Here is a 14,108-nt window from a genome sequence, read left to right as displayed (position 1 = left end):
TATAGCAAAGCCATCTCCTTGAATATTATATATTCATTTATGCGTTTCTTCGAGGTTTCGCAAAAATAAAAAGAATGTATAATGTGACAAATGCGGTCACATTATCAGCCGAAATAATAGCATAAGTCAATCACAGCTTTGAATATTATTCAGCGGTTATGTATCAATGTCTTGCAAGAGATTTCAGTGATAGTCACTCTGTGCATGATATCAGGTGTGGACTAGCCAGGGGACACTATTCATTTGATCTTTATCAATGTGTGTGTGTGCATGTGTGAGTGTGTGTGTGCAAAAAAAACAAACAAACACACATTTCTTACTGGGTATGTGAGTGATAGGGCACATTCGGATTGGCTTGATTAGGCTGATCAAAATAGCTTTTTCTGAGAATTATGCAGAATTTCATGTCATTTCTCTTATAAAAACAGGATATGATTTGGTAAAAAGACCCCAATATATCGTATTGTATGTTTGAAAAATGATTTAGTAGCACAAGAAAGAAGAATACAGCTGCTTTTTTTTGTTGGTGGACATATTAATTTTATTGTTAATATGGATTTGATATTGAATGAAACTCAAATAAAGAATATTATAAAAGAAAGTGTGTGTGTGTGTGTGTGTGTGTTTGTGTGCTTATGTGTGATTGTGTGTTATGGTGCTCATAATAATATTATGTGCTCGTTTTGAAACGTTTATCTACCCCTAATTCGACAAAATAGATATCACTGGTACCAACGCTCTCGCATGTCCTTTAAAAAAAAAAAAGAAGATCGTGAATGTTGTATTTCTAGAATGTTTCCCAAAGCATTAAATTAGATTATCACTAACAATAGCAATAACACATGCACATGAACATGTGCACTTTACTTGGGAAGCACTTCATGTGCAGCTGTATTGTCATTGGAGGGACCGATCTCGATAACAACCGCGACAATGATCAGAGATGGAGGGGGGAGGGGGAGGTGGAAGGGGGCGGGGGGGGGGGGGGTAACGAGAAGTCGGTGCTCTTGATCAGTACTTGGGGGGTCTGAAGCAATTAAACGAATCTGATAAAACTTCCCATTTGAATGCGTCAGCTGTGTCAGTGGCAAGTGTCGGAAAAATACCATGTCCCTTGAAGTGCCTTTTGTCTTTTTTTTTTTTGTTAGGAGAGGGTGTTTTTGACCTGATCAAAGTTAATGATCAATGTCTTTCATGAACTCTTTTCTTCATTTTTTTTAAGTTAAACCACCTGCCATCGAAACGAGTGTCGCTAGAAATCAAAGCTTTTACCCTATCGTGATTATCATCATTCTTTTCTTTGTTTTCACTTGAGGGTCACACAATATTGAATACACCTACATCTACGAGGGTCGGTAATGATCACTTTACGCAAGAGTTGTTGATCACCCGACTCAGAAACAGGGGCACCTGGAAATATCCTGCACAGATTTCAAAGAAATGTAATTTCCCGGTGCCTTGCCATTCTCCCCTCAAATGAAAATGTTCAGAGTCTATTTTTTTTTTCTCTCTCTCTTTCTCTCTGTCGATTATTTCAAGTGATTTGTCGTGAATGTGTCTAGCCGTTAGCATGCAAAACTGAGCATCGATTTTGAAACGTGTTTTGATGGAGCGTGTTTTTCTTGCCGAAGGGGTAATGGTTGTTGTTCAAGGGTTGGAGCAACAAGGAAAAGGCAGCGTAACTAATGGATATAGAATTGTCTGCCCTCCCTCGAATTCGATTCATTTCATTTCAAAGTAAACGAAGCAATATTTTCTCAGCACTAGCAAATTCATTGTCCCATCAAGCTTCTACTTTTTTTACCTTTCGTTTTTTCGTGAGAATATCAGAAGCATCAGAAAATACTTTCAAAGTTTGCTTTCAATTTTGGACAAGCAATGGTATCTGTCACCTTTAAAAACAAACGCCCAGAATATGATATACAGAGTGCTGTTGGTCTCAATTCAAATTGAAATCTGAGATCCGCGTACCACATAAGATACACAAACAAGCAAGGGAAATTGCCTCTGTAGTGCACGACAGAAGGACGGATTTAAAAAAATAAATGGAGATGGAAGGAGCGTAACAAAGTGGATAAGAGAAAGATGTTCAAGCCAAAATAAACCTTTTGTCATACTTGTTCTCATTTCAGTTTGTCTAGATAAAGAGAGAGAGAGAGAGAGAGAGAGAGATGGGGGATGCTGAGTATATAAGAGTGAGAAATAGAAAAGTTAAAGGAAAGGATACAACATTATCCATGTAAACAGACTGATGCAGAATTCGAATAGAGAATATCAGCCTTGCGAACGATTGAATGAAAAGTGCAGCCGAGTTCATAGGTAGAGGGAGAAAGGAGGGCAAGAGATTAAAAAAAGAAGATGAAATGAACCGATGAGTGACGTCACGAGAGCTTGGGAGAGAGATGTAAGGAAGAATACAAGTACATGAGAGAGAGAGAGAGAGAGAGAGATAGAAAGTAAGAGAGGAAGAGAGAAATGTAGAGATAGGGAGAGACAGAACGTCAAGAAAATGCGGTATCGTGACAAGACGCGCTTGTTGAATCGAACGACAATTCCTGTTCCTTAAAACGCGTAAAAATAGCAGCTTCTACTTGTAATCGGGAGAAGGAATTTGTGGTTGTATTAAGAGGAACTCTACCTGTTTTTTTTTTTCAACACGCGTCCATTCATCACTCACGCATACATGTGTTTTAACTATTTTGTGCTATTAAACGCTTGTATACATGAGATGATCTCAAAAGCAGTATGAATATATTGGTCGAGACTATAATTCGCCAAGTCAATGACACCTGATCTTACTGCGTTAGCTTAGAAAATGAGCAAAAAGTCGGGAAAATTCATTTCCTATCGCGAAGTAAACTGTGGAGGAAAATGCAAAAGCTATATGTTTCTTCTTTATCTTCTCTTAACTACTTGTTTTTATAGTTTTAAGTATGTAATAACTTTCAACAAACAATTTTTTTTTTGCTAAGTAAATTCAGTTGTCCCTCATTTAAACACCACATGACACTTCACAATGGCGCATGTCAATATTGAACAGAATGACAACTTACTATTCATTATTTTGACATGCTACTCCAAAGGTGTAAAGTGTTTTTTTTTTTCTCCTTTTGATGTTTTAATATGCGGAGACCTGCATGACACTCGAGTTCTACATATTTTCACCTTGCATTGGAAAGATGGTATAAGTAAGTAGTTTGGCGTCTGTCTGACGTAGTTACGAGTTGACTTCAAATAAACTCTTACTTTATCATCATCTGTGATGAAGGCCCTGTTTTTGATGATGATGATGATGATGATGATGATGATGATGATGTTGCTGTTGTTGTTGTTTTAAATGATTTGCCAAAATTCCTGCCGTTACTATGGCAGCAGCCTTTAAAAAACAGAAGGGAGGAGGGGAATCCTCCATGGCGAAGACTCCTGACCTTGCTGCAGTAATCGCGACCATACAGCTTAATATCAAGTGATTGCAAAGTGGGCCTCTAGGCAGGACTATGTTATGTTTTGCGAAAGGTGATGGTGATGTGGCTCAGTCAGTAGTGGGTCTGCTTCGCAAACAACTGTCTCAGGTTCAATTCCCATGGAGTCTAGCTGAGTAATGTCGAGTATAATCGTGCCATCCCCTCTTGTAAGAGACAAAACACGCTATCCCTCGGATAGGACATTAGATGAAGACCGCTTGCATGTGAAAGAAACACAACCTACTCACGTAAAAGATCCCACTTCATTCATTTAGAAGGTAGAGCAGGGTGCTAAGCGGGTGAAGTGGTCCACCAAAATACCAGCATCAGAAAATGGGCGAATGATGCCGACCCCTCGGGGTCCTCTCCAGCCCCCCCCCCCCCCCCATCCAAGGTGACTAACAACTAGTCAGCAAGCGGTATCAACTAGGCACATACGAAGAAGACGAAGGTACTTGCTTTGCCACACACACACACTCAAAAGCAGTCCTCTTCCGTGCTATCTACGTAAGATATGAAGTTTTCCATTGTCTTGTAAGCACAAAATGATTGTTTAACAAAGTAAAGTAATCCATTTCTGGGATGAGGAGGTGATGGACGCTACCAACTTCGAGGCACATACGCGCGCACACACACACACACACACTCATGTATTGTATATATATATATATATATATATATATATATGAAGTGTTTGTTCGCAAAAAAAGATGTCCATTTTTGAAGATTTTGAAGTACAAACAATCTCTGTCATAAAGTACAAAATAATACCTTTTATATGATATATTGGTCACTTATCATAAAGGTACATTTTTGAGGTTAATGGTCAAAAGAAGCAATTTTTTTTATTATACTCTTTATTTTTCTTGACCTTTAATCGCAAATATCTCCATTTGGCAAATATGGACTTATCGGTTTTTGCAAACAAACACTTCATATATATATATATATATATATATATATATATATATATATATATATATATTTATTTATTTATGTGCAAGAATACACAAAGATGGGGTATATGGGTCAAAGAAATATAGAATTATACATAGTACATTGAACTATTTCAACCATATCAAGGTATGCGTGATGGAAATCCTGGAAAAGGGAAAAGTTACTTTGCTAGTATGAAACAAGAATATAAATGCGTTTCAGGCCAGTTACTGAAGTTAATGAGCAGCTCCGTTATCTCCTGATTCATGATATTATTGTAAATACACAGACTTCTTTGAAAGAAAGACACGTACTTTTCTGTCGATCGTCCGAATACTTGTGTTGTGGGCACGCTTGTGCACAAACAGTCTGCCACACCATATGAAACGTGAATAGTTGCCGAGGTTTAAATCAGGGTTGAAGGGCGGATGGCATTTTTCTTGACCCCCGACAAAACTTGACGGCGGGGTCAAGTGATGTAAGAAGGGGCCTCTTTGATTCGTTTTGCTTTGTCGTGTGAAACACAGCATAAAACTATGGTAACTAATTTAATAACAGCCCAGGAGAAGAGAGTAAATAGACGGGACTGTAATGATTCGATGTGAGTTAACAGAGGAGCTGAACAAGGCATGCAGGAACGGAAAAGAGATTGAGCGAGGCAGACGACATAAGTGTTTGAAATGATTCATATTGATTGGCCACTTGATTTCGCGCCAACTGCCAAACGAGCAGTCAAGCGCATTTCCCTGTGTACTGTTCCGCGGTACGGAGCACGCACAGAGATAATTATGATAACAAAATGGAGGGCGGACTACTAGTATTACATCACTATGATGTCGTTGGAATTATATTATACAATATATATATTATATAACTATTCGCTATACTAAAATAGGCGACTGAGCCTTTTTATCAAGAATAATTCTGTACGCAGTGTAATTTGAAATCAGGATTCATTTGCGCAACTCAATAGTAGGCCTAAAGGAAATATATCAATTTCGTGAATCATAACTGAATGCGTTGGTGGAACGCTTTCAAAATCAGAAACAGATAAATCAACCCGAAAGTGAGACTTTACGGTTCCCTCGCGAGTGAAACATAATGTGGCATACGGGTATCGTTCGGGGATTATAAAGAAGCAGGAGTAATGCTAGTTGACACTTTGTCGCTACAGTTTAATCTCACACTCTGTGATTATGACAACACGAGATGCTACTTGGTCTTCCCCTCATACATTATTATAGTGCAACTATAACCGCATCATGCTCGGCAAATTGTTGCCTTGCGTATGACGGAGATAGGCAAGGAGTAAAGTAAATGGTGTATATATATAGTTATGGGTTAAAGTCCTGAGCATGAGGGCGGGAGCGGGGATAATACGACGGGTTATGTGTACTTTATTTTGTAGCAAAGGCGCATCCTTAGTTGGTTGGAGGCAAATATGCGGGTAAAGCTTTGCTGCCCTAAACGCATCAAACTTCCAAAAGTAACGTTGTGTGTGTTTGTGTGTATGTGTGTGTGTGTCGATATGCAAACACACGTCATTATTTTTTTCTCTCTCTCCCAATATTCTGCGAGCAAAGACAGATGTATGCATCGTCTCCTTCTAAATACGTCTCTGACATTCTCTGCTAAAATCAAACAAAATTCTAATCGATATTAACCATGATCTTATAGTTTGACGTGGGAGGTGGAATCTATTTTTGTTTTCTGCCCGCTATTTCAAGTATATATGTGTATTTATATATGATATTATATATATATATATATATATATATATATATATATATATATATATATATATATACATACAGAGAGAGAGAGAGAGAGAGAGAGAGAGAGAGAGAAATGGAGAAGAGCGAAAAAAGAAAGAAGAAGAGAAAATCTTTAATTTCCCGCCTGGACGAAGAATTTGAAACCGTTCTACTTGTAGACGTTCAGGCTGAGCTATAATAAAACGTCCTTCCAATTTTGCCGACATTACATGGCGAAGAAAGACATTGGAGGAGAATGCAGTCCATTGTGAAAAAAAAAAAAAAAAAACGTCTTAGTTTTCCGTCATCGTCACTCAAAAGCAGGTCGCTCTGGAAGTATGATAGCGGTTGCGTCTAATTGTGGTCAAAAATAGTCTTTTCCTATGATCTTATTTCATCATTTTTTTTTTCTTTGGTCTTGTGGTAATGTTTCATTTCTTAAGCATTCATGATAGGCCATGTGTTAAAACATTGAATTTCTCACAAAAGAGGAAAAACATTAAAACTCACGGAACATCTAGAAGAAATTGATTGAACTAAATTTCTCTTTTTAAAGAATTGCAGGGCCTACTCATATGTGCGTGGGTTTGGGGGCATTAATTCATCTCAACTCACCAAAGTCGAGCGTCACACATAATATAAGTAAAGTCCATAATACTTATGTGATATTTCCCTCGTGGGTAAGTGTAACAAAATAAACCACGAGAATTGATATTCTTAAAATATATCATAATAAAGAAATATCATCTAATTCTTCACAAATTGTACCGATATCACAATGTCCTCGATTGTCAACAGGTAAACTGATCTGACAAAAAAAAAAATATTTGAAAATGCATCTACTATACACTATATCAATGCAATAACATAGAAATGTTTAACATTTCGTGCACGAGGTAAACGTATAACATTTCCATTCAGAATTGCTGTGATGGAGAGAAGAGGACATAAAAAACGAAAAGAAAAAGAGAAGAGGTAAGAGAGGGGGAACGGATAGTGAAAGGTTTGCAAGCTTTCATTGAATATTGATAAGACATGTTTTATACACTTTCATACGTTGCAATCCCAACCTACCCTTCCTCAAAGTATTTTTATTGATGATATAAACATTGCTGAGAAACATTCAACCAAGTTCCTAGGAGTGACCCTAGATAGCAATCTATCTTGGAATACTCATGTTCAGAATATTACAACAGCAATATCTAAAGCAACTGGTGTTTTAAGAAGAATAGAATATTCTTCTTAATTTACTATATTTATCTATATTTACTTTGTATACTTCCTGCATCTTCATGATCATGTAACTTATGTATTTTGATTTGCAGAAAATAAAGTATCTATCAAACAAACAAACAAGCATACGAAAAAAAAGAAAACATATGAAGTCGTAGATACTAGAAGAATTCTAAGAAATTCATCTATGAATAACGAAAATAGGAAGAAATTGTTTAGGGAGCGTGACGGGGGAGAGGAAACACACAAGAATTGAAATGGTGATTTCATGATGCAGCCGTTTTCTCGAGAGCAGAAAGTTTGGACAGCGTGGTTGCTCTGTACGTTAATATCAAGGGCCTGGATCCCCTTCCCCACAAAAAAAAAATAAATAAATAAGAAATAAAAAATAAATAGTAATTGCAGTGACACTATGAGGAATTATGCCTGTGTAATGTAGTCATTATCATTTGGATTGTTATAGAGTCGTCATTTGCTCTCACGTTTCTGAACCATCAATTATTTCTTACACTCCCCTGCAAAATACTGATAGGATGTATGGTGAGTGATTATGAACATGATTTTCCTTTTCTTTTTCCCACTCTTGCTAGACATATTGAAGCCAACTTAAGTCAGATTTTTTTTTCTATCTTCCGTCTATACTCGTTCATGTGAAAGCAAAGCACCAAGATTGTCTGTTTTAACTGTAGCTAAAAAAAAAAAGAGAGAGAAATCAGCGGAATATATATATATATATATAAGATGTGTACATTTTAGTTTTCTTTAAACTGAAATAACAACATCCGATCTAGGAAATTTGCAGAAAAGACAACTCTATAAAGATCTTTAAAAAAAAGGCAAAAAAGGATTGGTAACGAGGAAAGGCGAAGGGCACAATAGAATATGTAAATAGATTCGTGCCAAATCGGAAGTGGTTTGACGTCAAGTTTAAAACCTGTTATTGTCATGAATAATGGCAGGTTAATACTCTCTGTGTCAGCGACTTTGGACATCGAGTCCACGACACTATGGGGTTCCTCTTTTTGTGACGATCGACACTCAAATCACACAAGGGTAAAATATATTCATGTAACAAAAATTTGAAGATGTAATTGTCACTTGGTTACGTTAAGAGTTAACATTGTTGGTGCATGTTGCGTCATTGGCGCGGAAGTTCAAGACAGATTTTATATATGGCTTGCCCTTTTCTCTGCAAATAAAAAAAATATGAAATATATTTGTAATAGAGTTACTACCTCGCCACTTTCCTGGGCTTATCAGGGATTGTGCCCGGAAAATTCAACTCTTAATTTACGTTTCTGGTGTGCATTCATACGAGATCCTGTAAAATGCGCATTTTGCATCATATGAGCGTACTGCTTCGCTTTGCTAAAACTTTCGCCAAGAAATACTTCGTCACGTCTTTTTTGTGTGTTGCTCATTTTTATTGTCATCAATCATCACACTCATCACGCTTAGCTCCGGCTAAATAACTTGAAATTAAGACGATTTTGACAATTGCTTAGGAGTGAAAAAAAAGAGATATTTGTTCAAAATTAAAATACACAAAATAATAACTGACGGTAGAATGTCTAGATGCCTAATTTTCCGTTTACGATTATCAGCATCATATCTTTTCACTGCGGTTCACCTGCAAACGTCCACCTTCAAAGATCATCAGTATCATCAATACAAGATTATCAATAAAATGATACTGATGAATAAATGATCATTTTATTGTCTTTTTACCCCAGACAACCGTGATGGGAGCCTCGATGAGTAAGGCGGAAAGGGCCAGAGTTCTAGATATGATTACTGCGGTGGAACGGGAGAGATGTTTTGAGAAGATGTTGACCGACGTACCCATGGATGGTAAGTTGTCCAACTCCGCAAAACAGGAGGCGCACTTTTACCCAAACTATTTGACATGCATAAATATAATTTGTGTGTGTGTGTGTCCATAACATTGAAATATTTCTGCTGCATACGATATATATTTTCACTGCTTTGACGCGAATCGTAGCCTGTGTTCTTTTCCCTCCTTTTTATGAATTGCGCACGCTCGTGAGTCTGCGCGCGAGTGCTGGCGAAGATCATGCGCACTCGGATCACAACACAAAAGGGATTATATAGTATTGGTTGAGGTGAGGATTGAGCTTTTAACTTTTTTGTGAGATACCAAGGTACTACTTATGAAATAGTACAGAGCATGCTATTCTAAGAGGAATTCAAAGTTTTATTATATTTCATTTGATGAAAAGCGGATTTAGAATGGCTAAGACATTCAAAAACAAAGTAAAACAAAGCCATCATAATGATAGGTGGGTCCCACCTTTTATTCGGATCCCTCTATGTAGGATATCCCTCTGTTTAGGATATCTCAGCCTTTTCAGAACCGATTTTCATTAAATAAATTTTGAATTCCTCTTGGCATTACAAGGCCTTTCATATTTCATATGAGGTTTCTCATTATCTCAACAAAAAGTGTTAAAAACCTGAAGTTAGGTCTCAACCGAAACTATTCAATGCCTTTACAAAGATCGAAAATTGACGACCACGCCAGACAAAAGACGGGAAATGCCGGAATGGCTTGAAATTCGCCACGCTGTCTTCTTGATCCGTGGCCTCCGGACCTAAAAATCCCCAAAAGAGGGTCTATCAAATTGTGCAATTAGCGTTCTTGAATTTCATAAGTCTGGCACCGCGAGCGTCGATCAGGATATACCTGTGGTTACTAGTTGAGCTTATCCGATTTAAATCCTCAAATCCTAATTGCCGGGGAATTCCTCCTCCAATTTAAAGTCGTATCTAAGGGTTTTCAGTAATCCTCCATGGGAACACGGTTTGATACTGAGAAAAAAGGAAGAATTTGGTGAAAGAGAACATCGATAATTGCATTTATTTTTCTGCGAGTTTTTTCACTAACACATCCTAGACGAATGCTCACGGTAAAATCGGAACAGTTAAATGATGAATATTTTTGTACTCCAAAATAACGTCGTTTGAACGCACACAAAGTATAGAAATCTAGCTCAGGTCTTCTCTTTAATCTTTATAACCACATTGGTATTAACATCAGCGTTCATTGGAAATTACTAGTGATCTAATTATGTTATTTAAAGTCTGCAAAACATTTTCATCAATGTTCTCATCATGATCATCAGTATCATATCACTTGAAGTGAATCTATAGTTTTGTTAAAGGCGGGGCTTCATGTTTTGTTTTGTTTTTTTACTTTTTGTAAGATAATGAAAATGTGAAGGAGCACACAATCCTTAGAGGAAAGAATTCAAAGTTTATTGATGAAAATTGATCTTGAAATGGCTGAGATATCCAAGGACAAAGTGGTCCTTATAAAAGTTGGCTTCAACTTTATTCCACCTTAAATGTTTTTGCATCTTTTATAACAACTGATGTAACATTATTTATTCAGGCATCTCTACTGGACAGTAAGTAACTTTCGGTGTTTTCTTGCTAAATCATTGTTTTATTAATAAACAAAGAGATGAGGAAGGTTCCAGGCAGAAAAAGAAAGCTACAGAAAAAAAAAAGACAGAGAGAAGAGGGCATAAAGTTGAGAAAGTGGAAATAGGAGCAGCATGGTTATGTTATTGATAGTTTTGAATGCTTCATGAAATACACGACGCGGAGGGAACAATCAAACGCACCACTCTATATCCACGACACCAAGGACGACATAATATTGTAGTCCATCTGGATTTTTATTATTATTATTATTATTCGTTGACTCTTTCTTCTGCTCATGAGTGACGTGATATTCGTATACGCCGAGGAAGAAACTCATCTACCGTCCATTAACGGATCGGAAGTTGAATAGAATTTGAAATGTCGTGCCTCAGTGGAGACAAAACCACTAAAACTAAAGAAGAAAAAACGTACAGAAAAAAAGAAAAAAGTCTTCTATCACTACCCCCGCAGCCTTCTAGGACAAGGGACGGAGATGTACGATCACCTGTCTACTTCGACTGTGATGAATGACCACGTTGGCTACGGAATGTCATTCAGAAATGGATCTCACATTTCAATCCTGTCACTTAACTTAACCCTAACAAATTCCCAGCGTCACTCCGCATTGCCATGACTTGGAGCATCTGCAAGACCTCCTATTTTCCGATTTTCCCCCATTGTAAATTAATACGAAATATGAACCGGACGTCATCGGACAACAGAATACAGAAAAAGGGGAAATTTCATGCGAACGTCTGTCTCGATTGGCGGGCAATTTGCGCGAAAGCTGAAAAGGCGCCAATAGCATTAAAATGGCGCATTAATGGTGATCCAAAATCTCCCAGCAGCTTTAATATGAAGCGTGTCACCCATAGTCAATTAATCCCTCATTTTGATGTAATCCATGTCAGAATGGTGATAGAGAGCAAGCATTTCTTGTTGGCAAACGGTTTCCTTATGACTCGGACACAGTTTGACGTTTCATTTTTGTCCGCTTCGATTGGCCGCCATCAAGTCAAGCCGGCTGAAAGCGTTTGGATTACAATCGCTTCTGATTACAATCAAAGACCATACAGACACTGCAGTTTAGATATATGCAGAACAATTTAGAAACATCATTATTGGCAGTTGAAATCACTATATCCTATCACAATTTCGAAAAGGTAATTGTAAAATCTATGCTTGTGCGCACGATAATCTCTGTGCTTATCAAAATAGATTAACACAGACACAGTTTGACTGCCATACTTTGGATTTGGTTTTGATTTTTACGATCAATTGATTGAATGACCCATATATTTATCAGCTTATAAGCTTTTAATACGGGGGACTCCCTTTTCACAATTAGCACAATTCGTGTTTGATGTTTGATATTTAACAGTTTGTATGCACTTTGTTAATTGTTCTTTTTCGATTTCAAATGTATGTTTAAGTATTTTGCTGGACATTGACTCTTTGTTATTTTTGTATTTGAAAGAGTTTATGTGAAAACAAAAATGGAATATGAGTTGACTTGAATTGTATGGGAGGAGAGAGGGATGGAGAACTTGGAAAGGTAAAGGAGAGATGAATCAGTGGTTCATACTTTTTTAGAGTTCAGCTGGCATCAAATTTCCTTGTGATTTCATGTCCACCCTCCAAAATGACACTATCAGGAAAGACAAAAAGAGTCCTTTCAGATTCTCTCTTCCCGTTTTTTAAAGGCTTCTAGCTCAGTTCCGAGGGCATTTTTGCTCGACACTTCACCGACTTAAAAATGGAACTTGTCGAATCGATACGCTAGAAGAATTGAACAGGAGCGTTCAAACATTTACCCTCCTTAAAATATGCGGTAGTGACGCAGAACGTAACTTACAGATGACAAGAAAAAGGTGAATCAACCTCGGATGCGTGAACCGTTGATCGAACCATTGCAGGATGATTAAACGGAGGTCGGTAATCGCTGTTTTTTCAGCCGTGATCGATCGATCAAAGGTGCCGAGCGGTGATGATCGGAGGTTTAAGTCATGGGACTCAGGTGCTCGGGAAGAGGAAGGATTTGGGGGCAAATCCTCCCCGAGGTGGGAAAAACCAGCGCCCCTTTTAAAACAGGAATGAAAAACTACACTATACAGGAATACAGAAATACAAGAGCACATTATTTTGCAGGTAACGGTTAACTTTGCCGAAGCAATATAGTTCCTTAATATCTTTCAAGTTTCGAATATACATAATTCAGTCCAATTTCATTCTACACTCATGCACTCTATTCTGTTATTTACTCTCTCAAGAGTGAACATTCTCACTCGTTTAACTTTTTTTTCTTTTTTTCAGAGAGAGAGAGAGAGAGAGTAGGCATGTTGTTAGGGTAGAAGTATACACGACACGATCTATTTTTATAGCGGCAAGAGAGAGAAAGAATTTTCTGCTGATTTTGAAGGAAGAATGATTTATAATGAATGTTTTTCATCAGAGAAATGAAGACATATAAAAAGAGGGTGATGGGTGAAAAGCATATTATATATATATATATATATATATTTGTGTGTGTGTCTGTATTCCTTATGTTGATTTATTTATCTATTTATGATTTATTTATCTTCTTATCTATTAATTTTTCATTTATTTATTTAATAACTTATTTATTTACTTATTGAATGGACTGCATCCTTACAATGTACATTCAGATGGCTCCCGTTGGGTCTATTGCGTGATTTTGTGTACGCTTTACCAGTCCTACTCACAGTTTTTCATTTCACTGGTGTTCATCGTGATATTAGATTATTATGTTGTCCTCCTCTCAGTCATTTTGTTTATTACCTTTTCTTTCCTTTCGAATTCAATTCTACTTCTTCCGTTTTGTTTTTGTCAAAAGGGAAGTGCGTAATTGTCTAAAATTACATGCGTGATCTATTTAATGTGGTATATATTTGGTCACACTTCTAAGGCTATATAACTAACTCGAAACAGAGATGTGAGTTTCTAGCTTAAATAGCAAAATTGTATTCTTTCTCTGATGCGAAGAGATACTTCCTTTTTTGATGTAAACAAGAGCTTGCATTCATGGTCGGATCGCCCATGATTTGAGAACTGAGACTCTATTTGAGCTTTTTTTCCCCCTCCGACAACTAAAATCGGTGTTTACAAAACAACAAAAGCAACAACAACAATAACAGGGAAAGTACAGTAATCACACCTGAGAACTCATAATACTTCATTTCATTTCATTTTATGTCATTTCCGACAAAAATATAGAATACATTATGACATTTGCGTATCAAAAAAAAAAGAGATA

General features: G+C 37.1%; 1 protein-coding gene across 1 annotated transcript in view; it reads left to right on the top strand.

The window, feature by feature from the left end:
- Positions 1 to 14,108, top strand: part of LOC140243595 (vasoactive intestinal polypeptide receptor 1-like) — a 118,295-nt gene that overhangs the window by 42,176 nt on the left and 62,011 nt on the right. Inside the window, exon 2 of the mRNA XM_072323260.1 lies at positions 9,121 to 9,238. Within this exon, the coding sequence (XP_072179361.1) occupies positions 9,121 to 9,238 (118 nt within the window). The remainder of the gene's footprint in view (positions 1 to 9,120; positions 9,239 to 14,108) is intronic.

Source organism: Diadema setosum, chromosome 20 (assembly GCF_964275005.1).
Source record: "Diadema setosum chromosome 20, eeDiaSeto1, whole genome shotgun sequence".
In the NCBI taxonomy this organism is placed as follows: Eukaryota; Metazoa; Echinodermata; class Echinoidea; order Diadematoida; family Diadematidae; genus Diadema; species Diadema setosum.
This window is presented reverse-complemented; position numbering and strand designations above follow the sequence as displayed.